Below are 23,058 nucleotides of genomic sequence, written 5' to 3'. Positions count from 1 at the left end.
TCAGCTCCACATAGTCATGCAGGGACCCAGGTCCCTTCTATTGTTGCACCATCATCTCCTTGGACGTCCTGATTTGCATGGTTCCACTGAGTCATGGGTATATCTGTGCTCTGGCTTGGGGGATGGGAAAGAGAACATGGAGGAGACATGCCCAGTGGGTTAAAGCTCAGATCTAGAATTAGGACACGTCACCTCCACTCACATTCCATTGGTGAAGACATAGTCACATGGCCACAGGGAGCTGCAAAAGAGACTGGGAAATGCATCTTTGGCTAGGTAACCAAGTTCCCAGCTATGGTGCTATTTCTATGGATGAAGTTCTGCACCAAATGGCTTTTGGTGGACAATTAGTAGTCTCTGCCATATATGTACCCTATATGGCACAGTTTGTGCTTGATTACTAACCTAAACGTTGGCTTTTCAAACCCACCCAGCAGTGCAACTGAAAAAAGGTCCAGCAATCTGTTTCTGTAAAGATTACAGCCAAGAAAACCCTATGGACCATGAGTCAAGGGCCTACTCAATGGCAACGAGTTTGGTCTTCTGTTTGGCCATATAGTATTTGTTATGCCAACAACTACTACTAGAACATTAAGTTCCGTCTATCAGAGGAGGGAATGGGTGACAAAATCAGAAGGGCCTCTTATGTTCTGATATAAGCCTCTAGGCCCTGCCCAGCACTGACCCTCTGCCGCTTGCCTCTCCACATGGCAGCTTTAAGAGCAGGAGGTGTGGGGATGCCTTTGCAGAAGCCCTCTCCAGGAGCTTGCCAACAATGAGGAGCCTGCAGAAACTGGGGTGAGCCTGGACTTATAACTAAGAGGGGTCTTCAGCCTTGGAAGCCTGGCATTCTCCTGCCCTCAACCCTGCACAGGGCAGATTCTTGACCTACTCCCTATCCTGTCCCCATTCTTTCCCATCGTCTTTGCTCACCATGTAGGTTAACAGGAAGTAAGATAACCACCAAAGGCATGAGCCATCTGGTGAAGGCTTTGTCCCTCTGTCCACAACTGGAAGAGGTCAGGTGAGTGATTGCCATGGGAATCACTGACTGGGGAGGGGAGTCACTGCTCAGGCCCCACCCCCACCCCAGGTCTGGGCTGGGCCCTACATATTTCATCAGCGACTGACCAGTAGGTTTTCACTGAGACCCAGAGAAGGGAGGTATCTTCCCAAGAACTGGGTGGGGTTGAATCCAAACACAAGCAGACAAAGACCCCAGAGCATTGCTTCTCTCTTGTAATATTTTGGGGGGCGTCTTGGAGAAGCATGGGTTTTGAGGCTCCCTCCCTCTTTCTGTGACCCTGGGAGAAGGGATAGCAATATGTAGGACAGTGTCAGACACTGTGTATACACACAAATTCGTGAAACACATGCCTTCACATTCATGTACACCTGTACACCCACTTGCACAGAAATGCACACTCACCTACTCACTTAGGTATACCCCACACACACACATTCATATTACTGCTGTTGTTGTCAGGTGTTGTAGAGTTGGTTCTGACTCATAACAACCCTACGTACAATAAAATGAAACACTGCCTGGTCCCACACCATCCTCACAATCGTTGCTGTGTTTGAGCCCATTGTTGCAGCCACTGGGTCAACCCATCTTGTTGAGGGTCTTCGTCTTTTTCATTGACCCTCTACTAAGCATGATGTCCTTCTCCAGGGACTGGTCCCGCCTGATAACATGTCCAAAGTACATGAGATAAAGTCTTGCCATCCTCGCTTCTAAGGAGCACGGCTGTACTTCTGGAAGTCCATGGTATATTCAGTATTCATCAGTAACATCATAATTCAAAGGCATCAGTTCTTATTCATCTTCTGTATTCATTGTCCAGCTTTCGTATGCATATGAGGTGGTTGAAAACACCATGGCTTGGGTCAGGCGCACCTTTGTCGTCAAAGTGACATCTTTACTTTTTAACACTTTAAAGAAGTCTTTTGCAGCAGATTTGCCCAGTGCAGTACGTTGTCTGATTTCTTGACTCGTGCTTCCATGGGCATTGATTGTGGATCCACGTAAAATGAAATCCTTGACAACTTCAGTATTTTCTCCATTTCTCATGATGTTGCTTATTGGTCCAGTTGTGAGAATTCGTAGGTGCACATTCATAGGTATGCACATGTGTAGCACACATATGTATGCACACTTAGATCCACATACACATTTCGATGCAGGCACACACTAACACAAGCACATATACACAAATATACTTCTGCCCTGTATCTGGGACTGAGTGGCCTGGAGAGGCATGGGGTCAGAGACCCTCCTTAGCAGATCACAGGCAGGACCATTGCTAGCTTATATAGTGCTTTTGTGGGACTTAAAAAAGGTGCCCCTTCATCTGGACAGATGCAGCCTGGCACTGGCTGCACCATTTGTTGAGTGGAACATGAGTTGGACCACAGCCTCCGTTGTCCCCTTGGCTGGGCGCCTTTGTGCAGTGATCACTCTGGTCAGGACAATGGTTAGGAAATATTGAACCTGTTGGCACTTACTTTTCTTTCCTGATTATCAAGAGTCACCTTAATATTTTCTCCTATCACCTAGCCATGGCTCTCAATTATCTACATAACCCTCAGCTCATCTGTTCCTCCAGCAAGGGCCCCGGCAGGGCTGGGTTGTGTGCCCCACTTGACAGGTGGGGGAAGTGAGGTCAGCGAGGCATGTGCTAGGCCTAGGGCTCTGAGTGAGTCAGGGCCAGAGCTGAGGCTGGAAGCAGAGTCTCCAATTTCCTAGTCTAGACTCTCTCTGACCGAGGCCAAAAAGCACATCCCAGACATAAGTCTTAGCAGCAAGGTGCTGGGGCCCCTCGTTCCATATCATGAGGCCTTCACAGTCAATCATCTGGACCCCTTGGGCCACCAGGCAGGAACTCCCCTGTAGGGATTGAATAAGGATAGAAGTGAGGTCAGCAGAGGGCTTCTCCTCCTAGCTGTGCCTGCTGGATGCCAGGGAGCAGGTCACCAACCTCCTCTGGGCTCCTGTCTTGTGTTTGCTGCATGAGGGTGGTCATACCTGTCACTTGCAAACTGGGGTTTCCAAGTGCCCCAGCCTCAGGGCTGAGAATTGGGCCTTGGTCTCCCTGCAGTTTGCAGAACAACCAGGTCAAGGACCAGGAGGTGCTGGACATCGTGAAGGTGCTCTCTTGCCTACCAAGGCTCCGGAAGCTTGAGTAAGCAGCCCCTCCACTGCCCTCCAGGCTAGTCTTGCTCCCTGCTTGGTTCATCCCCCTCCCTTGCAGAGCAAGGAAGGTCTGGAGCTCACAGGGTGGAGGATTCACTCTTGACACCTTTGCCACAATCCTGCAGCCTGAGCCACAACGACATCTCCGTGTCAACCCTACTCAGCTTGGCAAAAGTGGTAGTCGCATGCCCAACTATCAGGGCACTGCAGGCCAGGTGAGCAGAAGGAATGGGACCGTGGCTTTGAGGGTCATGATATGAGGGGAATGGAGGGTGGCTGATGGGAGAGGAGGAGGTACCTCATCTGCAAGAACTACGTGTGCATGCCAGACTCTGTTTTACCACAACTGTACCTCCAAAGCCTGGCTCAGGCCTGGCACCTAGTGAATCAATAGTGAATGGATGGATGGATGGATAGATGGGTAGATGGATGGATGAATAATCAAATCTACAAAGCATGGAAACCAAAATCCATTGCCATCGAGTGTCGATTCCAACTCGTAGCCAACCTATAAAATAGAGTAGAACTGCCCCATAGGGTTTCCAAGGAGTGGCTGGTGGATTCAAATTGCCGACCTTCAGGTTAGCAGCTGCGCTCTTAACCATTGTGTCACCAGGGCTCCCTGTAAAGCGTAAGCATAGCCAAAGGAATGAGCCACGTGTTGCTCTCCATGGTCCTGAACCAGCATTGCCTGTTAGGATTATGGAGCAGGTGGTTGTACCTCTTAATCGCAAAACACTTGAAACTCCAATAAAAACTCTCATTGTTCTTAATTTTTCTTATCTTTCTTGTAAAAATATTGTTTTCCTGCATTTTAAAAACACTCTTACAGGAGTCATCAAGCCATGACATAGTCATGATTTTACATGCCTGATTTGGAGCACTTCTTGTTGTTTCTCTGGACATTTGGGGCAGGAGGGGGTGTGCAGGTGGGAATGACATGCTGGTTCCCAGTCCCTGGGTTTCATGTCTTGGTGTCTGACCTGCAGGCAAAGGGAGCTCGTCTTCCTTCTCTCCCCATCCACAGAGACAGCTGCAGAGCTACAAGGGTAAGAAGCCAAGGACGGGGAGGGTCTGGGCCCATCCTAAGACGAATATGATCTCAGGCAGTTGGGAAGAGGGTGGTTAAGAGATCCAGGGTTACAGCTGGAATGTGGGGATTCTTTCTGCTACTGTTGCCCTAAGGAATGAGTTACTTCTCAGGGTTGGCAAAGGACTTCAAGTTTTTCTCTTGAATCTAACACACAAGAGGGAGCATTCCCCAGAAGTCTCAGAATAAGCCAGACCCTTAGAGGACATGAAGAGACTGTTAGACTGGCATCGTTATGTGGGAAAAACTCTCCCAGCTGAAATAAAAGCGGGGAGGGGGCAATTATGGTACCTGCATCTTACAGTCGTTCTAAGAATTAAATGCATTAATGCATTCAAAGGGCTTAAAACACTACTGGCATGCGGTCGGTGTTTAAATGCTGGCTATTCCAACTGTCTAAGGATCCCTGGTGGTGCGATGGTTAAGTGGTCACTGCTAACCAACAGGTCAGCAGTTCAAACCCACCAGCGTCTCCAGGGGAGAGAAGACCTGGTGATCTGCTCCCGTGAAGATCGCAGTCTAGGAAACCCTGTGGGGCAGTTCTGCTTTGTAACATGGAGTCGCTATGAGTGAGAATCGACTCAAAGGCATACAACAACACCATTCCGACTATGCCTGGCTTCCAGGTTTTTGCCTTGGCCAGTCTTGGTTAGACAAAGAAACGGAAGCCACCTTCCCCTGAAAGAACATTCCGACTGTGCTTCCCCGTGTCTCTCCCTGGCTGAGACTCAGAGGAACGTGTTGTGTGCCCTTTCCCTCCTCTGAACCTCAATTTTGCCACCTGTGCAATAACCCAGTAGGACCAATGTCTCTTCCACTCTGTCTAAAGCTGCAGGGCCCAAGATAGCAGCCACTAGCCACGTGTAGCTATTTAGATTTAAATTAATTAAAATTAAGTAAATTGAAATTTTCGGTTCAGCAGTTACATTAGCGACATTTCAAGTGCTCAGTGGCCACAGATAGCTAGTGGCTGCCATAGTGGATGGCACAGATACAGAACATTTCCATCATCACAGAAATTTCTCCTGACACTGCCAATCGAGAAGTCTGTGAAACCCTAAATCATAATGTCCTAGCTTCCCTGCAGCCCCCCGAGTCCCCTTGTCTTGGTGGGAAGGAGTCTGGAGGTTCTGTGGTTTCCCACAGCCTGGACCCACATATGGCTGATGCTCCCTGCCTTCTGACCCACAGATGGCATATCTACAAATGGAGAGCATCACGTCATAGGCAACAGCAACTTCTTTTTGCTAAGTTTCAACTTTGTGCCTATGCTGGGCCTTGACCATACATCATCTCATTCAATCTTCAACCACTCTGTCTATGCATTAGTTGTTGTCATGCCATTTTAGAAAAGAGGAAATGGAAGCTCAGAAGGTGAAGTGTTTTGCCCAAGGCTACACAGATATGCATGGCAGAGCCACAATTTGAATAAAGGTTGTGTTTGACCTCAAACCTTTTGCTCCTGTTGCTTTGCTAAATAGCACCTCCAGCAACTTCGAACAACTGTAATTGTTGCTCATTCACTGTGGGTCATGCTATAGGGTTTTCAGCCCTTAGAAGCCAAGGGAAGAGGCTTGGTCCATCAGACCTTGGACTCCTGAGCCCAAGGCAATGTTTGATTTGTTCTTGGCAGAACCCCAGACCTCCAGGGAAATGCCAGCCAGAGGGAAGAGGCACTGACCAGAAGCCTGACACTCAGGTATCTCAGTAGGATCGATTGCGTTAGTGGGAGGAATATGATGTTGGGGGGAGGGTGATGTTCTTCCCAGGGAAGAGATAGCAGGGGCAGGGAAGATAAGGGGAAAGCAGACATGAGGCAGAGCAAAGACATGAATAACCTATTTTGGCTTGGATAAGGAGCATCTGTCAAAACAACAACAACAGTAATGATAATAGCTACTATTTATTGTGCCCTTGTTATACACTGGGTGCTTTGAGCTGAATGCTTTATATCCATTACCTCTTTGTGCTCCTTTTGAAAGCTCTGTGTAGTACACATTATTATTCCTATTTGATAGAGGAGGAAACTGAGGCTCAGACAGGTTAAATGCCTTGTCTACGATACTTAGCTACTAAGAGGTGGAGCTAAGAGTAGCTGTCTGCTCCTGACTCCCTCAGCTCCCATGCCTGCCACTGGCACTTGGAGCTGGAGGGGCCTAGGTGCAAATGTTTTCCCTGAGCGCCTCTGTCCCCCACCTCCACCATCACTCCAGGCTCTGTGAGTGTCAGCTCCGGGTCCATGACACTGAGGTGCTCATAGCCCTGCTCCGGGATGGCCCCTGCCTGGAGGAAGTGGAGTGAGTATCATGGGCAGCCCTGGGGCAGGAGACAGGAGGGTGGGGCAGAGGAAGCAGGGCTTCACCTTTCTGGGAGAAGGGTGGGAGAGGGGCATACTGCCTCACCAAGAACTGGGGGGAAATCAGATCATCACAGGAGCTTCCACTTATTAACACTTGCCCTGTGCCAGGCGCTGGGCTAGGGCTTTTGCATACATCATCTCATTTAATCCTCATAACCCTAAGAGGTAAGTGCTGTTACTATTCGTGTTTTGTAGAGGAGGAAATTAAGCCACATAGAGGTAAATTTGCTCAAGATCACACAACTAGGAAGAAGCCAGGCCAGAGTTGAAGCCTAGACAGTTTGATTCCTGGCTTCATCCTTAGAATCACTGCTGCCTCTTCCACTGAGATCTACAAACTAGAAATCCCCTAACCCCACCATACCTGGGTCTGTTTTCCAGCCCCCAGCCTCCCAGGGTCCCCTCACCCTCTGTCTTTCTCCCAGAGTAGAATGGGATAACCTTCTCTTTGTGGGCTGGGGAAATTCCCATGATGCCCAGCTCCTGGGCACAGCCTGCAAGAGGAGGGCTGGGGGCACTGGTGGAGGTCTTGTCATGACACCAGGAGCCAGTTCATCCCCAGGTCAACTTACCTCCTAAGGAGCTCTCTAAACCATCCTTTTTTCCATCCCCTTTTTATCCTCCATCCTAGTCTAAACCACCCTCATCTCCACCTGGATGACCCCATCAGCCTCCTTACTGGTCTCCCTGTTTCTACCCTGGGCCCTCCATCCAGCAGAAGGAAATTTTCAAACTGCAGATCTGATCAGGATTCACTGCTGCCTGCCCCCTTCACTTAGAACCCCTCCAGTGGCTTCCTGCTGCTTAGTATAAAGTCCAAATCCTAAAGACTCCGTGTGGTCCCAAACCCTTTCCTGACCTCTCAGACCCATCTGACCTGCCCTCCTACTCAATCTCTATCCAGTTCCTCAAATGTGCTATGCCACAGGACCTTTGAATGTGCTGTTCCTGCTGCCAAGAGTGCCCTTCCCCCATCTCTGCCCTACCCTTTACCTGTTGAACTCCCAGTTTTTCTAGTGAGTAGCTCAAACATTAGGGAAGCCTTCCCTGACCCCTCGACTAGGTCAGATGCCCCTAAATGCACGGTCACACACCCCTGTACTTTTCCTTCATGCCATTTATCACATTAGGTAGGTTGCAGCATAAAGGAAGGGTTGAGGGTGGGGCCTTGAGCTCAGGCTGCCTGGGTTCAAATCCCAGGTCCACCCATGAGCAAGTGCCTTAACCACACTGTGCCTCGGTTTACTCATCACTAAGATGAGCGTAGTAATAATGCCTTCTTCATAGAAGAATTGCAGAAGCCCCAGGACAGTACCACGCATGTAGGAAGCATCTCTCAGCTTTGGTTATTATTCAGGTTCATTTATTGGAGTGATGCTTTGACAAAAGTTGATGAGGGACTAGGTGGGTGCTGGGGGCCTACGGGAACTCCAGACCCACAGCCCAGGGCATCAGCCCCTCTGTCTCAGCCTCTCAGGGAACCAGCTGGAAGACGAAGGCTGTCGACTGATGACAGAGGCTCTGCCCCAGCTGCACATCACCAGGAAGCTGGAGTAAGTTGCCCAGGCAACCACTGAGTAACAAGGAGGGCATGAGAGAGTCCCAGGCCTGTCCCTGCCACCCCTGGCTTCCATGCCCACTGTCACCGGAAACAGTTTGCCAAGATCCCTAAAAACAGAAATCTTCCCAGAAATAGTGCCAACCACCCCCATTCTCTCCTGACTCCAAAGCTGGAGTGGTTCGACCATACCCTGTCTTTGCCTTAGTTCCAATGATAAAAACCCTTATGCATGTCAGACAGTCAGTAGTGTTCATTGTAGCCCAGTGGCTTGTGTTCCAGTTAGTTCATCCTTTCAACAGCCCTGGGATGGGGCGTGGTGTTGCACTGGGACAGTATTGGGATGTTGGGCTGGATGGGTGCTGGAGTGTTGGATTAGGATGTTGGGGTGGGAAGTGGCATGTTAGAATGGGGGGTTAGTGTTGGAGTAAAGGATGGGTTGTTGGGTGGTGGGATAGAAAGGAGGGTCATTGGGCTATTGGATGTGCTGGGGTGCTGAGTGGGGTAGGATGGGTGGGGGTGATGTTTGGGTGGGCTGTTTTGGGGTCTTAAAAGCAGGTTGGGATGGGGGAGTGTTGAGGTTGGATAGCAGTGGTGTGGGGCCTTGACTTTGGATTTAAATCCTGGCTCTGTCACTTAGGAGCTTTGTAGCTAACGGCTCTGGGCCTCAGTTTTCTTATTTGTAAAACAGGGTTAAACGAGACCATATATGTACAAAGCCCTTAGCAGAAGGCCTGGTGCAATCAGTGCTCTGGAAACGTGGTTATTTTACAGATGAGAAAACTGAGGCCAGAGAGGTGAAAACAGTGAGTGGGTTCTTCCTACTCAAGCCAGAGAACTTTATTCTCTGTAAGTGGGGCAGGGGGTCATGCCTCTCTTGGATCACCAACGTGAACCAGAATTCTTTGAGAACCCCTGGTTAGGGACCTGGTACATCCCCAGTGTGACAGACAGCAAACCACAGAGCCACAAGAGAGGTTGGAGCTGCTTGGGGCTGGGGAATTGAGCTGCTTGCTGATGGCTCTCCTTTATCCTCTCCACAGCCTCAGTGACAACGGGCTCTCTGCATCGGGGGTGAACTGTGTGCTGAGTGCATTGAGCACCTGCTGGACCCTGGCAGAACTGCACATCAGGTGGGAGCACCCAGTGGGCTCAACTAGTAAAGGGTTTCTTAACTGCCACACTATTGACATTAAAACCAGTTGCCAAGACTAAATGGCAGCTTCTGTCCGGAGGTGAGATGGGAAGGCAGAGAGGGTTAGGAGCTGGTTGAATGGACATGGGGAATTAAGGGTGGAAAGGAGGAGTGTGCTGTCATAGTACGGGGAGAGCAATAAGAGTTACATAGCAATGTATGTATAAATTTTTGTAAGGGAAAAAATAAAAAATAAAAAAAAAAACAGTTGCTGTAACAAAGCTTATTAAGAAAATGTTCTGCATCCTACTTTGGTGAGTGGCGTCTGGGGTCTTAAAAGCTTGCAAGTGGCCATCGAAGATGCTCAATTGGTCTCCACCACCTGGAGTAAAGGAGAATGAGGAACACCAAAGACGCAAGGAAAGTATTAGCCCGAGAGAAAGAAAGGGCCACATGAACCAGAGACTTCATCAGCCTGAGACCAGAAGAAATAGATGGTGCCCGGCTACCACCAATGAACGTCCTGACAGGGAACACAACCGAGGGTCCCAGATGGAGAGAGAGAAAGGTGGGGTGCAGAACTCCAATTCTAGTAAGAAGACCAGACTTAATGGTCTGACTGAGACTGGAGGAACCCTGGAAAGCATGGCCCTTGGATTCTCTGTCAGCCCAGAACTAAAACAATTTCCGAGGCCAACTCTTCAGACAGGGATTGGACTGGACTGTGGGACATAAAGTGATACTCATGAGGAGTGTGCCTCTTAGCTCAAGTAGATACAAGAGACTAAACAGGCAGCTTCTGCCCGGAGGTGAGGTGGGAAAGCAGAGAGGGTTTGGAGCTGGTTGAATGGACAGGGGGAATCAGGGGTGGAAAGGAGGAGTTTGCTGTCACAGTATGGGGAGAGCAATAAAAAAATTTAAAAAAAAGAAAAGAAAAGACATACTAGTTAAAAACAGTGCTGAGCAGAGCCCTGAGTACTGAGAATGGCCAGACGTCGCATACTAACTCCATATGTCACCACTCATCGATAATGACATTAACCTGTTGTGTGGAGTTAACTCTGATTCATGGAAACCCCATGTGTGTCAGAGTAGAACAGTGCTCCATAGAGTTTTCAAGGGCTGATTTTTTGGCAGTAGATTGCCAGGCCTTTCTTCTGAGGCACCTCTGGGTGGACTTGAACCTCTAGCCTTTCAGTTAGCAACCAAGTACATTAACCATTTGCATCACCCAGGGACTCTATAATGACACTGTTGTTGTCATGTGCCGTCAAGTCAATTCTGACTCATAGTGACCCTATAGGCAGAGGAGAGCTGCCTCATAGGGTTTCCTAGGCTATAAATCTTTATGGGAGCGGATTGCCAGGCCTGTTCTCCCGTGGAGCGGCTGGTGGGTTCGAATGGCCAACTTTTCGATTAGCAGCCAAGCACAGACCCATTGCACCATTGGCGCTCCTGGGATAAGGACAGTAGGTAAGACAAGAATCTAGGAGGATCGTGAACACACTGTCATTGGAATCTTCACAACCACATGAGGGAATACTATTATTCTCACCATTTTATAAATGAGGGACCTGAAACATAGGTGAGAGATTACTTAAGCTAAGGCACCCAGTTACTGAGTGGCAGAGGCAGGGTCTGAAGTGACCCCAGTCCATAAACTGCCTCCCCCTGTGGTGGACAGCAGGCACACAGTCAACATATGGATAAAGAATTAGTGCACCAGCCAGAAAAAAAAAAAAAAAAAAAAAACCAGTTGCCATCAAGTCGACTCTGACTCATGGTGACCCAATGTGTGTCAGAGTAGAGCTGTGCTCCATGAGGTCTTCAATGGCTGATTTTTTGGAAGTAGTTCACCTGACCTTTCTTCTGAGGCACATCTGGGTGGACTAGAACTTCCAGTCTTCCAGTTAGCAGCCAAGTGCTTTAACTGTTTGCACCACTCAGGGATTGCATGTGAATTATATCTTAATAAAATTAAAGACAAGGAAAGACTGATGTTCCAGATTAAAGGAGACAACGTTGTTGTTGTGTCCCATCAAGCTGATCCCGACTGTCTTGGTTACCTAGTGCTGCTATAACAGAAATACCACGAGTGGATGGCTTCAACAAACAGAAGTTCATTCTCTCACAGTCTAGTAGGCTACAAGTCCAAATTTAGGGCATCAGCTCCAGGGGAATGCTTTCACTCTCTGTCGACTCTGGAGGAAGGTCCTTGTCATCAATCTTCCCCGATCCAGGAGCTTCTCAGGCGCGCAGAGACCCTAGGTTCAAAGGACACACTCTGCTCCTGGTGCTGTGTTCCTCGTGGTATGAGGTCCCCATGTCTCTCTGCTCGCTTCTTTCTTTTACATCTCAAAAGAGATTGGCTTAAGACACTGCTCAATCTTGTAGATCTCATCAATATAGCTGCCGCTAATCCATCTCATTAACATCATAGTGATAGGATTTACAACACATAGGGAGATCACATCAGATGCGGAAATGGTAGACAATCATACAATACTAGGAATCATGACCTAGCCAAGTTGACAGATATTTTAAGGGACACAACTCAGTCCATGACACTGACTCATAGCGACCCTGTATGACAGAGTAGAACTGCCCCATAGATTATTCCTAGGCTATAATCTTTATTGGAGCAGATTACCAGATCTTTTCTACCATGGAGCCACTGGTGGGCTTGAACCACTGACCTTTAGGTTAGCAGTCAAGCACTTAACTATTGCACTACCAGGGCTCCTTAAAGGAACCTATACAGACCCTCCAAAAAACCCCAAAAGACTTAAAAGACCCACTGAAAATGTTTACAGTGATAATCAATATTATCATGAATGATTTTTCGTTATTTTCCTTTTACTATATTGTATTTCTAAGTTTTCCACAAAGGCTAAGTATGAATTTTATAAAGAGAAAAAATATATAAGTTCCATTTACAAAAACAAGATGAAGGATGCCTGGGTTATAAATGACAGCTCCATTTAGATCCTCAGTGCCTGTCCCCAACACTGGCAGTGCAGTGTCTGTCCCACTGCTGGGGCGCATTAGGGCTGAGAGTTGGCTGAGTACAAGAGGCGCCCTGACTGGCAGAGGGAGGAGAGTTTCAGTCTGAGGCCCAAAACAGAAAGCGGCTTGCAGAATTTAAATTTGGTTTTAAGAAACACTTTTTAGGAAATGAGGGCAGCATATGCGGTAGGTAAGTTTGTGAAATCTCTGTGGCAGAACATTCAGGCTCGGGGCAGTCCGGGGAAAGTCAGAGGAAGCCTCTGCAGCTGGAGGCAGGGGTTAAAATGGCACAGAGCCACAGGGACAAAGAAGCTTCTCACCTCCTCACCCCTCTCTTGTCTCTGCAGCCTGCTGCACAAGACTGTGGTCCTCACATTTGCCCAAGAGTCAGAGGAGGAGGAGGAGGAGGAGGGGACCTGGAAGAGGTAGGACCGCAACATCCCGACCCCAGCCTCAGTCAGGGCCACCCCCTCCCTGACCTCCACAGGTGGGGAGTGCTCTCAGATGCCAGGGAGACCTTGCAGGAAGCAAGCAGGCTTTGCTGGGGGGATGCAGCCCTAAAGGGGGAGGGTCAAAGACAGGCTGCCTCCCGTGTCCATGAGTCCCGTGATGCAGGGTGGGGACCACCTCTGGAGCAGGGGTGAGGTAGCCGGAGAGTGATGCTAGGAGGCTAAGGCCCTTCTGCTTCCTCCACAACACCTTTCTGGCCTGCCCCAGCCCAGCTCATGGGCTCTTTGCTCCTTGGTGTCCACCCACAATCTCTTCTGTCGGGTCTGAACTATTGATGGCTTGGTTGCCATCTCTGAAGGCATTGCTGATGATCGTGAGACTAACAACAACAATGAAACAGTTGTCACTGAGCCGGTTCTGACTCATGGTGACCCCATTTGTGTCAGAGAAGAATTGTAATCCATAGCGTTTTCAATGGCTGATATTTCAGAAGTAGATCACCAGGACTTTCTTTCAAGGTACCTGTGGCTGGACAGAACTGCCAACCTTTCAGATACAGCTGAGCATGTTAACTTTGCACCACCCAAGGACTCCAATAATAATAACAGCCAATATTAATTGAGCACTTACTATGCACCAAGCACCAGGCTAAGGCAACTTACATACAGCATCCCAGTGAGAGGTTAAGTGACTTGTCCGAGGTTAAACAGCCAGGAAACAGAGAAGCCAAATTAGATCCAAGGTTGGTCCGACTCCAGGCCGAGTATGGAGATGGAATGGTGGAAGGTGAGGCTGAGGAAGGACTTTGGAGACGGTCGATGAGGTGTTGGTTCAGCCTGGGTGTGTGTCCCTCCAGGGCTGAATTTCTGGATAGCCACATGCCCCAGATGCCCTCTGAGCTGCCCCCGAGCTCCAGAAGGATCAGGTACAGTGACTGCCTCTCGGTTCTGTATGTGGTTCCAGCCTTCCCCTGTCCTCTTCTCAAAGCCCCAGTACTCCCTAGAGGAGACCGTGACCTGCTGTGTCCAGGAGTTGTGGCCTGGCTTCCCTGCCCCTCTTCCCTGCCCAGCCCACCCCAGCCCGGCTCATGAGGCCAGCCCCTCAGTCACTACCCCTTCCCCAACCCGAAGGCCCACCGCCCTTAGCTCCCCTGAACCCCAGCAGCTAGGATTTGTGGGAACTCTGGAGGAAGGGGGAAGGAAGCTTTTGGCCCATCTTTCCTAATCCTGGGCCTAGGCCTGGGGGTTCAGCTCCGCCCTTGAAGAACTGCCAACAATCTTCTCGCCCTCTCTCATGTTCTGTCTGAATACCCCTCCCTTTCTGTCTGTCTGTCTTGCTCTTTATCTCTTTCATAGTTTCTGTTTCTCTCTGTCTCTACCCTCTCTGGCCCTCCTTAGTCTCTTCTGTCTGGCCTCCTCTGGCACTTTCTCTTTTCTTCCCTCCTTCCCTGTCTGTGTCTGAGTCTCTCTAGCTCTTTTCTGCCTGTGTGTGACATCTTATGTGTTTGCTGTGTGTTGGTCCCTCTTTGTAGGTCTGTCTGGGGGTCCAATGCTTCCCAGTCCCTCTTCTCTTGCACACCTCACTCTCTGCCTGTGTGTCTGGGGTGGCGTGGGCAGGCGCTGCAGGGCTGTGGTTCTGCCCCTCTGCAGGCTGACGCACTGCGGCTTCCAAGCTAAGCACTTAGGGCAGCTCTGCAAGGCGCTGGGAGGAAGCTGCCACCTCCGTCACCTCGAGTGAGTGGCTGCCTGTTGGAGGCGGGTGGGGGGCGGGGGAGCACAGCAGTTAGTTGATGTTAGTAGGTTAGGTTGTTTTTTTTTTTTTAAGATTTAGATCAGTGCTTCTTTTCCTGCCGAAGTCAGAAACCCCTTAGAGAATCTACTGAAGTGGTGAAGCTGTGACTCTACCCTCCAAAACACAGGTCCCCCACAGTTGACACCTCCAGAGGCCAACCCCTCATCCTCCCAGGGGCCACAAACTTCAGTATAAGAACCCTGGGGAAAACATCAGCTGACCCTGTGCTGAGATCTGGCCTGGCAGCCCAGGGCTCTGTTTCCCAGTTTTAGGAGCATTTGATGGGGAGGGATGATACTCCTGCCTACCACCCCCCTAACATTTTCTCCCCATTTTCCCTCCCAGCTTATCAGGCAATGCTCTGGGGGACGAAGGTGCCACCCTGTTGGTTCATCTGCTTCCAGGCCTGGGCACTCTGCAGTCCCTGAAGTGAGTAGCCAGGCTTGCAAAGCCTCTGAGCTTTGACCTGTTGACACGGAGGATGTGTGTGCTGGGGAGGGGTCTGAGTTTTTTACAGACTAAATCAGAAAATGCTTGTAAATCACCTGCTCCAGTGCCCTGTATGTGGTAAGTGCACGATGCTGTTAAGTGCTGTCAAGTCGCTTCCGACTCATAGAGACCCTATGTACCATGGGAATAAACACTGCCCGGTCCTGCGCCATCCTCACAATTGTTGTTATGCTTGAGCCCATTGTTGCAGCCACTGTGTCAATCCATCTTGTCGAGGGTCTTCCTCTTTTTCGCTGAAACAGTAGCTAATACTATGACTCCCATGACCGGCCTCTGTGACTCAGTAATCCGGCTTCTGGGTAAAAGTTTCATTTTCTGAAGTCTGTTTCTCTATTTCTGCATGGGGCAGGTGGCCATGGGTGGGAAGTATTATATGATTAACGGCTGGCAGCTATTCTAATCCTGGGGTGCAAGGGGCATGGGAGGGACCAGGGGGACACCCAAACAGGTGCCCAGGGCAGCCAGAGGGTGCCAAGTCCCTGGCAGAGAGAGAAAAGAGATGTCCAGGTATGGAAGGGAGGCCCTGGAAGGAAGCCAGGAACCCCAAACTTTGCCTGCAGCCAACTAGGCAAAGGCCCTTGGCGTTCTTGGCTCCCACATGCCCCTCTTCCTCCAGAACTCTTCTGAGTCAAAGACAGAGGAGCTCTGGTGAGACAGCAGTAACAGGCCCTGAGTTCCAGGCTGGACTTTGCCACCTGCTTGCCATGTGACCTTGGGCAGATGATATCACCTCTCTGAGCCCCTGGTTCCCAGTCAGTAAACACATAAATTGCAGAGGGTGTGGCCACGGCTTTCGGCTGAAGCCTTTGGCTGGGGCCTTTTCTTACTCAGTCTTTCCTTGTATGATGGGAAGAGTAGGAAGTTGCCTCTCTTCCTGTTCAGGGCTCTGCACCTGGGTAGGGAAGAAGGCAAATATTATGCAGATTGGAGTCTTCCCAGCATAGCCCTGTGTGGACCTCCTAATAACCGTGGAGGCCTGGTATGACCCTTGGACCAAGCCTGGTACAGGAATGGAAAACTCAAATGCCCACAAGGGCAGACAGGCAGGCAGGCAAGGGAGCACAGCGGGTCTGGACGCAGGGCAGCAGGGAACGGTGGGGACTGGGGCAAATTATAGTGTTCACCCTGTCTAAGGTTAGCCTTGTGTGGCCAGATCTGATTTTTCAAGACAAACTGGCAATCTGAATTTTTTTTGTAACATCTCCCAATATTTTAATGTTAACAGCAAATTCAAAATCGTTACTTAACACTGTGCAGGCCCAACTATATTAGAAGTGAGGGTCAGATGCAGCCCCCATACTGTGAGTTTGAGATCTTTGCTCTGGTTCTTTGCTCAGAAGCTCCACCCACCATCCCTCCCCATGGCGTGCCTTCCTGTCTCCTGGGAAACTGACAGATTTGCAGATCAGAGGGGGAGGTGCCCAAATGTCTTGGATTGTTGAGTCTAGTAGGCTTATGATGGCCCATCCTCAGGGCTGGCTTCATGGGTATGTGACTACTGTAGTCACACAGGCCACAGGCTCAAAAGAGCCTCATGTTTGGGGTTTAATGCCTTGCAGTCTTGAAATTCTTAATGATTTTGTCTTTGACTTTGAGTTTTGTAAGCGAAGGCCTTAAGGACAACGGAGTGGTGTGTGCCAGGGGCTTGGAGCTTCGGCTCATGAGCAGTTCCCTCTTCCACTGCCTTCCCAGGACAAGTTCTTGGCTGCCTTCTCCCTGCTCCCACCCAGCAACGGCTGCCACCCTCCACTCCCAGCGGAGTCCTGGGCTAGTTCGAGGGAAGGACAAGTGTTGAATGCGTGGGCCCTGAGCACTAAGTCTTGGGACAGGGGCCCCAGGCACCTGTGAGGGTCTGCATTCACCCTGCAAGTAACCCCATGCCCGAGGAGCAAATGAAAAACACCATAACAACAGAGCTGGAGAAAAATGTAGAACAAAATTCTAACTCACAAAAACAAAAAAAAGACCAGACTTACTGGTCTGACAGAGACTGGATAAACTCCGAGAGTCTAGCTCCCTGGCTCCCTTTTAACTCAGTATTGAAGTCACTCCTGAGGTTCACCCTTCAGCCAAAGATTAGGCAGGCCCATAAAACAAAATGAGACTAAAGGGGCACACCAGCCCAGGGGCAAGGACGAGAAGGTAGAAGGAGATAGAAAAGCTGGTAGATGGGAAGCTAAGGTCGAAAAGGAGGGAGTGTTTACACGTCGTGGAGGTGGCAACTAATGTCACAAAACAGTATGTGTATTAACTGTTTAATGAGAAAATAATTTACTTTGTAAACCTTCACCTAAAATACCAAAACCCAAAACCAAACCCGTTGCTGTCAAGTCGATTCTGACTCATAGCGACCCTGTAGAACAGAGTAGAACTGCCCCATAAGGTTTCCAAGGAGCACCTGGTGGATTTGAACTGCCGAGCTTTTGGTTAGTAGCTGTAGCTCTTAACCATGGCACCACCAGATTTTCCTCATCTAAAATACAATTTAAAAACAAAACAATTTTCACCAAAAAAAAAGAGAGGTTGAGAAGTTAGAGGGTTGACATGTTGTGGGGTTGTTAACCAATGTCATAAAACAACATGTGTACTTCTGTTTCATGAGAAACTATTTGTTCTGTAAGCCTTCACCTGAAGTACAATAAAAAAAATTAAAAAGCAAACAAACAAACGAACACCATGACAGGTTGAGGGAGAGACCACAGAGGAAAGGGGAAAAAAAATTCCTACTTTTTGAACAAGAGGTCCTGCATTTTCATTTTTCACTGGGCCTTGCCTGTCCTTTAACAGGTGGGGAAACTGAGGCACAACTCTGGACAAAGGTCCTCCACAAATTCATCACAGAACCAGGGCACCACTGGGTTCTAGTCTCAGCTCTGTCACCAACATTTCTTGTAACTTTGGGCAAGACCCTGCCTCTCGCTGGGCCTCGGTTTCCCCATCTGCACAATGAGGAACTGAAAAAGGCACTCTCTGACCACCTGGGCTTCAGTGAGTTCCCTCTCCTGGAATCAGGAACAGCCTCCCCTGCCCAGTGCTCTCACCACAAAGAGGTTGCTTTTGAGTCCTCAGTGACCTCCCTCAATGTCACTTCTTGTGATTCTCCAGCCTCAGTGAGAATGGCTTATCCCTGGACGCTGTGTTCAGTTTGGCCCAGTCCTTCTCTACTCTGGAGTGGATTATCCATTTGGACATCAGGTGAGCATGCTTCTCAGCCTCTGAACCTTGCCTCACCTGCTAGTACCTTAGTTCATCAGCCCCCGTGCAGGTCCCAGTCTGTCATGTTCACCATGTATTATCCAGATGCCCACGCAGTACTGGGTCCAGTGAGCATGCAAGGGGTATCTGTCGAATGGATGGATGGGTGGATGTATAAATGGATGGATGGATGGATGGATGGATGGGTGAATGGGTGGGTGGGCAGGTGGGTGGGTGAGTGGATGGGTAGGTGGATGGGTAGATGAGTGGTTGGATGACTAGGTGGATGGGTGGATGGGTGGATGGGTGGGTGAATGGGTGGGTGGGTGGATGGATGGATGGATGGATGGGTGAGTGGGTGGGTGGGCAGGTGGGTAGGTGGATGGGTACATGAGTAGATGGATGGGCAGATGGGTGGTTGGATGACTTGGTGGGTGGGTGGATGGGTGGGTGGATGGATGGGTGGGTGGATGGATGGATGGATGGATGGATGGATGGATGGATGGATGGATGGATGGGTGGATGGGTGGATGGATGGATGAATGGGTGGATGGGTGGATGGGTGGATGGATGGGTGAGTGGGTGGCTAGATGGGTGGGTGGGTAGATGGGTAGGTAGGTGGATGAATATGGCCCAGGCACACTCATTTCTGCAAATTCACCATGAGACATGGTTCATCAACTCTCCCTTGCTCTCTGGATTGTCCTTGAAGACTTTCAAGAAATTGGAAACTCCCTGTATGTATGAATCTTTTACAATAAACGTGTATTAATAAGAAAAAAGAAAGAAAGAAATTGGGAGTTCCCTGGTGGCTATTGGGTGCTTAGAGACCCACCTTAATTGTGGGGTCACTGGAGGTGATGAGAATAGAGAAGGAAAAGCACCAGTCAGCCAGGAAGCCCCAGTCCGTCCAGTGCATATCAGCCATGGTTCCAGGTGAGGTCTGCCCATTCCTCCCCTACCCCTTCCCTGAGGATCCCAAGAGTGGGAGGGGGCATAGCATACTGACCAGCTTTGGGCAGGCCACTGAACCTCTCTATGCCTCAATTTCCTCATCTGTAAAATGGAGATAAGAATATTACCTTTTCTCATGGTTTTATGTGAGAATCAAACGAGATAACATTGGTGGTGTGCTGTGTGAGCCTTCATCATTGTAGTTGTTGTTTAATATATTTACTGTCATATTTGCTGAGAAAGTGGACCGCCTCCAGGTCCTCCTTGACAGGGCCAGACTGATCTCTTGTCACTGCCTGGGAAGTGAGCCCTTTGCCCTTTCTGACTGCTGCCTCCTCTCTGCTTCCAGCTTAAAGAGCCAGCGCTTCCTCCTGAGAGGTGACAGAAGATGCAGGTGAGGAGAGAGAGCTCTGGAGGGGATGGGTTCCCCTCTCCATCTAACCCCTCATTTTCTACCAGTGTCCCCCACCCTCAGACCCATGCTGCACACTGTTAGCCCTAGAGTTAGCCCAGGTCTGGCACACTAGAATTAATCACTCCTTCTATAACCCACCCCCCATGTAAATTTCCAGTAACTTCCTGCCTTAAACTTTCTTAGAAGAAGGCAATACAGATGGGAGGGAGGGAGAGGATGACAGTAATGCTGGAGATAAGCTGGTGCGAGCTGTGGGGGAGGGCAGAGGGGAGCAGTTGTGTTTCTGCCTCTTGGGGACTTTTGCAAACTCATGAGTCACTGCCTTTTCACACTCTGAGTACCACATTTCAAAAGCCAAGAACCGCTGGCACTCTGAAAACATTTTCCACATCTTTGCAGTAAACAATGAACAAGAGTTTTATGTCTTCAGGGGTGCTCCTGGCTGCCCTCTAGTGGGGCTGGGCATCCTGGTGTCATCCGAGCATGTTGGTAAACACAAAGCGTGTCCTAATGCCAGACCAGCTGGGCAGACTGAATTCACAGCTAGTGTGTCAGGGATGACACGCGGGGAAAGCATTGCTATACCAGGTGGGCTGTCTGAAGCCAGGGGGTACCCAAGGCCAGGGTAGTCTTGCTTTCTGGGCTGGGATCTCTATTTCCGGGGTCCCTCTGTGTTCTTGAAGCCAAAGGAATCACATTATAGGGAGGTGGGAGTCACTGAATGCTGAGTCGGTGGTTAGAGGGGTGGGGCTCTGTCCTGACATCCCCCCTCCCCATACACCTGGTCAGGTGTGAACTGCTGGCTTCCCTGCTCTGGGCCTCAACTTCCCATCTGTACAATGAGAGGCTAGACTAAGACCTACTGACTTGATTGTCTCAGGACTCCTTCCAGTCCTGACTAGGATTGGAGTCTAGGATCCCAATGTGGATGATTTGAACTTTCCTTTCAAAATGGTTTTTCCATTCCAAGGGATGCATTCGCTGGTGGATCTTTGCCAGAGTGCCCAGCTGGAACCCAGTTCTTGGGGGTCGGTCAGCGCTGCATCCCCAGGAGCTTTCGGTACAGTCTCGGCCACTTCTTCTTTGGGGGTAACCACCATGGGGGTGAGGGGTCAGGGATCAGCTCCCTCTTTAGATCTGTGCCCTCTTGGAGTGAGGAGAGCCTGGGGGCTGAGGGCCAGGGTTTGGGAAAATAGAGAGTTTGAAAGAAGGGGAAATGAAAAAGGGATGTGTTGGGGGGTGCTTATACCAGACCCCAGCATTAGAGAGAAGAGTCCACATTTCTCTGAAGAAAACAGGACAGCCCAGCCACTCCTTGCTTGGGGTTGCTTTCTGCCTTTGGGGATACCCATTTTCTGTAAAAAGGAAGCCAGCCTCCCTCCGCAAATACTGTAGAAAGAAGGCAAGCTGCCTTTGCTTGAGGTCTAATGTGGGAGGTCGGAGACTTCCCACCTGTACCACAAGGGGCTGTGAGGCCCTAGCTGGGCTCTCCCCTCTCTAGGCCTCAATCTCCCCACCTAAGAAGAGAGGCAGCCAAGCTGAGTCCTGAATAGGTTATCCAGAAGAAGAGAGGGAAGTGTCCCAGGCAAGAAGAACAGCGTGTGCAAAGGCCATGGGGAGTGGAAGTATTCACTGTGGCTGGAGCATAGATGGGGAGGGTGGGGCAGAGTGAGACCATAGAAGGACATTTAGCTTTTAGTTTAAGGATAATGATGGGGAGCCACGGAAATCCTTGTGGTGTAGTGGTTAAGTGCTAAGGCTGCTAACCAAAAGGTCAGCAGTATGAATCCACCAGGCGCTCCTTGGACACTCTATGGGGCAGTTCTCCTCTGACCTATAGGGTCGCTGTGAGTCAGAATTGACTCGATAGCGACAGGTTTGGTTTTGTTTGGGGACGAGGCCTGGTCAGATTTGGACAGTTAAAAGGTGAGACGAGGCGGATTGTAAGGGGCAAAAGTGGAAGCCCAGGGGGTATTAAAGTGGTCCAAGTGAGTGATGCTGGTGGCCTGGCCTCAGGCAGGGGCTGTGGGGAGGACTTGGTGAGTGACGGGACAAGGACAGCAAGACACTAAGGGACCTTTACTGTCAGAGTGGTGGGAATGGTGGAGACTAGGGAAAGGAAGGGAGTACTCTGTGGGGAGGACCCTTCAGTCTGCAGGTCAGGGAGAAAGGCTGATGGGAGAAGGAGCGAGCCCCTTGGGCCTGGACAGAATCCAGAGCCCTTTCTGATCCCCTGCCCTGCCCAATGCTGCTTTTCAGCCTCAGGGAGTGTCAGCTGGAGCCTTCTAGCCTCGCCCGCCTCTGCGAGGCCCTGGAGAAATGCCCGGGACCTCTGGAAGTCGAGTAAGTAGAAGACACAGTGCTAGAGGGCACAATGGGGACATCTGGCCAGTGACCTGGGAGGGGGTTTCCTGGTTAGAGGCCAGGTGAGCCTTTCCCTGTCCCTGCCCTCCAGACCCCACTGGGCCTACCCCAAGGGAGTCCCCTGACCTAAGAGTAGAAGGTTGGTTGCCTCCCAGTAGCCCACAGCCCCAGGTACCCTTGTAAACATATCGCCTCTTTCTGCCATCTTTACCAATTCTGACACCAACTATCCCTCCCACAGCACTCTCTACTTCTCTGCTGGCTTCCAAAATTCATTGCAATGGCCACAGAGAACTCACAGACAGTACTCAGGTTATGGGGTTTGTTAGGGAAGTAACAGGTTACAATTCAGGCTCAGGAACACTCAAGATACAGTTCTTCCATCAGGACAGCCTCTTCCCAGCCGTGCTACAGGCCACGCTTCTCTCTGGCCCCTTGGCCTCTGCCCTGCTCAGGCAAGTGTTACCAAGCTCTTTTAGCTCTGCTGATAAATGCCCAGAGTCACCCCACTCCTCCAGTAAGTGCCCAAGGGCACTCAGCTTTCTTGCTCCATTTCTCTGCCACCGCTTCGCTGGCTGTCCTTCCTTGGTGGCGGTAGGATCCTCTCTCTGCTCTGGAATTGGCTCTCTTTTAAGGCAAAACTGACCAATCCCATTGGTGGGCCACAGCTGACTTATTTTCACAGTCCCACCCAATCACTTGGGCAGAAGCCATAAGACCGTGGTGAGAAAGGCCACATAAAAGCAATCCATCGCACCCCATCCCCAGTACATCTCCATGCACCCCCTCCCCCCAGCTAACCTAGCCCCTGGGAGGGTACCACCTCACTCACTCTAGAGCAGCTGGGTCTGTGATCAGAGACTGGACTTGGAATCAGGCCGAGTGACCTTGGGCAAGTGGCTTTAACTCCCTGGGCCTCGGCTTCCCCATCTGCAAAATGGGCAGTCAGCCTTTCCTTTTGTTGTCATTGCCATGGTTTTATTACAGAAATTACCTTAAAATAAATCCAAGACAAAAACTGTCTCACCGAAACGG

The 23,058-nt window shown here is 50.0% G+C and overlaps 1 protein-coding gene across 8 annotated transcripts in view; it reads left to right on the top strand.

The window, feature by feature from the left end:
- Positions 1 to 23,058, top strand: part of NLRC5 (NLR family CARD domain containing 5) — a 103,583-nt gene that overhangs the window by 44,674 nt on the left and 35,851 nt on the right. For 7 of the 8 annotated variants that reach the window (XM_023726879.1, XM_023726878.1, XM_023726881.1 and 4 more), the window contains 17 exons: positions 715 to 798; positions 941 to 1,024; positions 3,102 to 3,185; positions 3,322 to 3,411; positions 4,186 to 4,245; positions 5,920 to 5,985; positions 6,500 to 6,583; positions 8,115 to 8,198; positions 9,247 to 9,336; positions 12,692 to 12,769; positions 13,651 to 13,719; positions 14,444 to 14,527; positions 14,931 to 15,014; positions 18,201 to 18,290; positions 19,594 to 19,638; positions 20,630 to 20,719; positions 21,919 to 22,002. In XM_023726879.1, the coding sequence (XP_023582647.1) occupies positions 715 to 798; positions 941 to 1,024; positions 3,102 to 3,185; positions 3,322 to 3,411; positions 4,186 to 4,245; positions 5,920 to 5,985; positions 6,500 to 6,583; positions 8,115 to 8,198; positions 9,247 to 9,336; positions 12,692 to 12,769; positions 13,651 to 13,719; positions 14,444 to 14,527; positions 14,931 to 15,014; positions 18,201 to 18,290; positions 19,594 to 19,638; positions 20,630 to 20,719; positions 21,919 to 22,002 (1,350 nt within the window). The remainder of the gene's footprint in view (positions 1 to 714; positions 799 to 940; positions 1,025 to 3,101; positions 3,186 to 3,321; positions 3,412 to 4,185; positions 4,246 to 5,919; positions 5,986 to 6,499; positions 6,584 to 8,114; positions 8,199 to 9,246; positions 9,337 to 12,691; positions 12,770 to 13,650; positions 13,720 to 14,443; positions 14,528 to 14,930; positions 15,015 to 18,200; positions 18,291 to 19,593; positions 19,639 to 20,629; positions 20,720 to 21,918; positions 22,003 to 23,058) is intronic. The other variant, XM_023726880.1, reaches the window with a different exon arrangement.

Source organism: Trichechus manatus, unplaced genomic scaffold, assembly GCF_000243295.1.
Source record: "Trichechus manatus latirostris isolate Lorelei unplaced genomic scaffold, TriManLat1.0 scaffold00014, whole genome shotgun sequence".
Lineage (NCBI taxonomy): Eukaryota > Metazoa > Chordata > Mammalia > Sirenia > Trichechidae > Trichechus > Trichechus manatus.
Note: the sequence above shows the minus strand (reverse complement) of the source record. Positions and strands in the feature narration are given on the sequence as shown.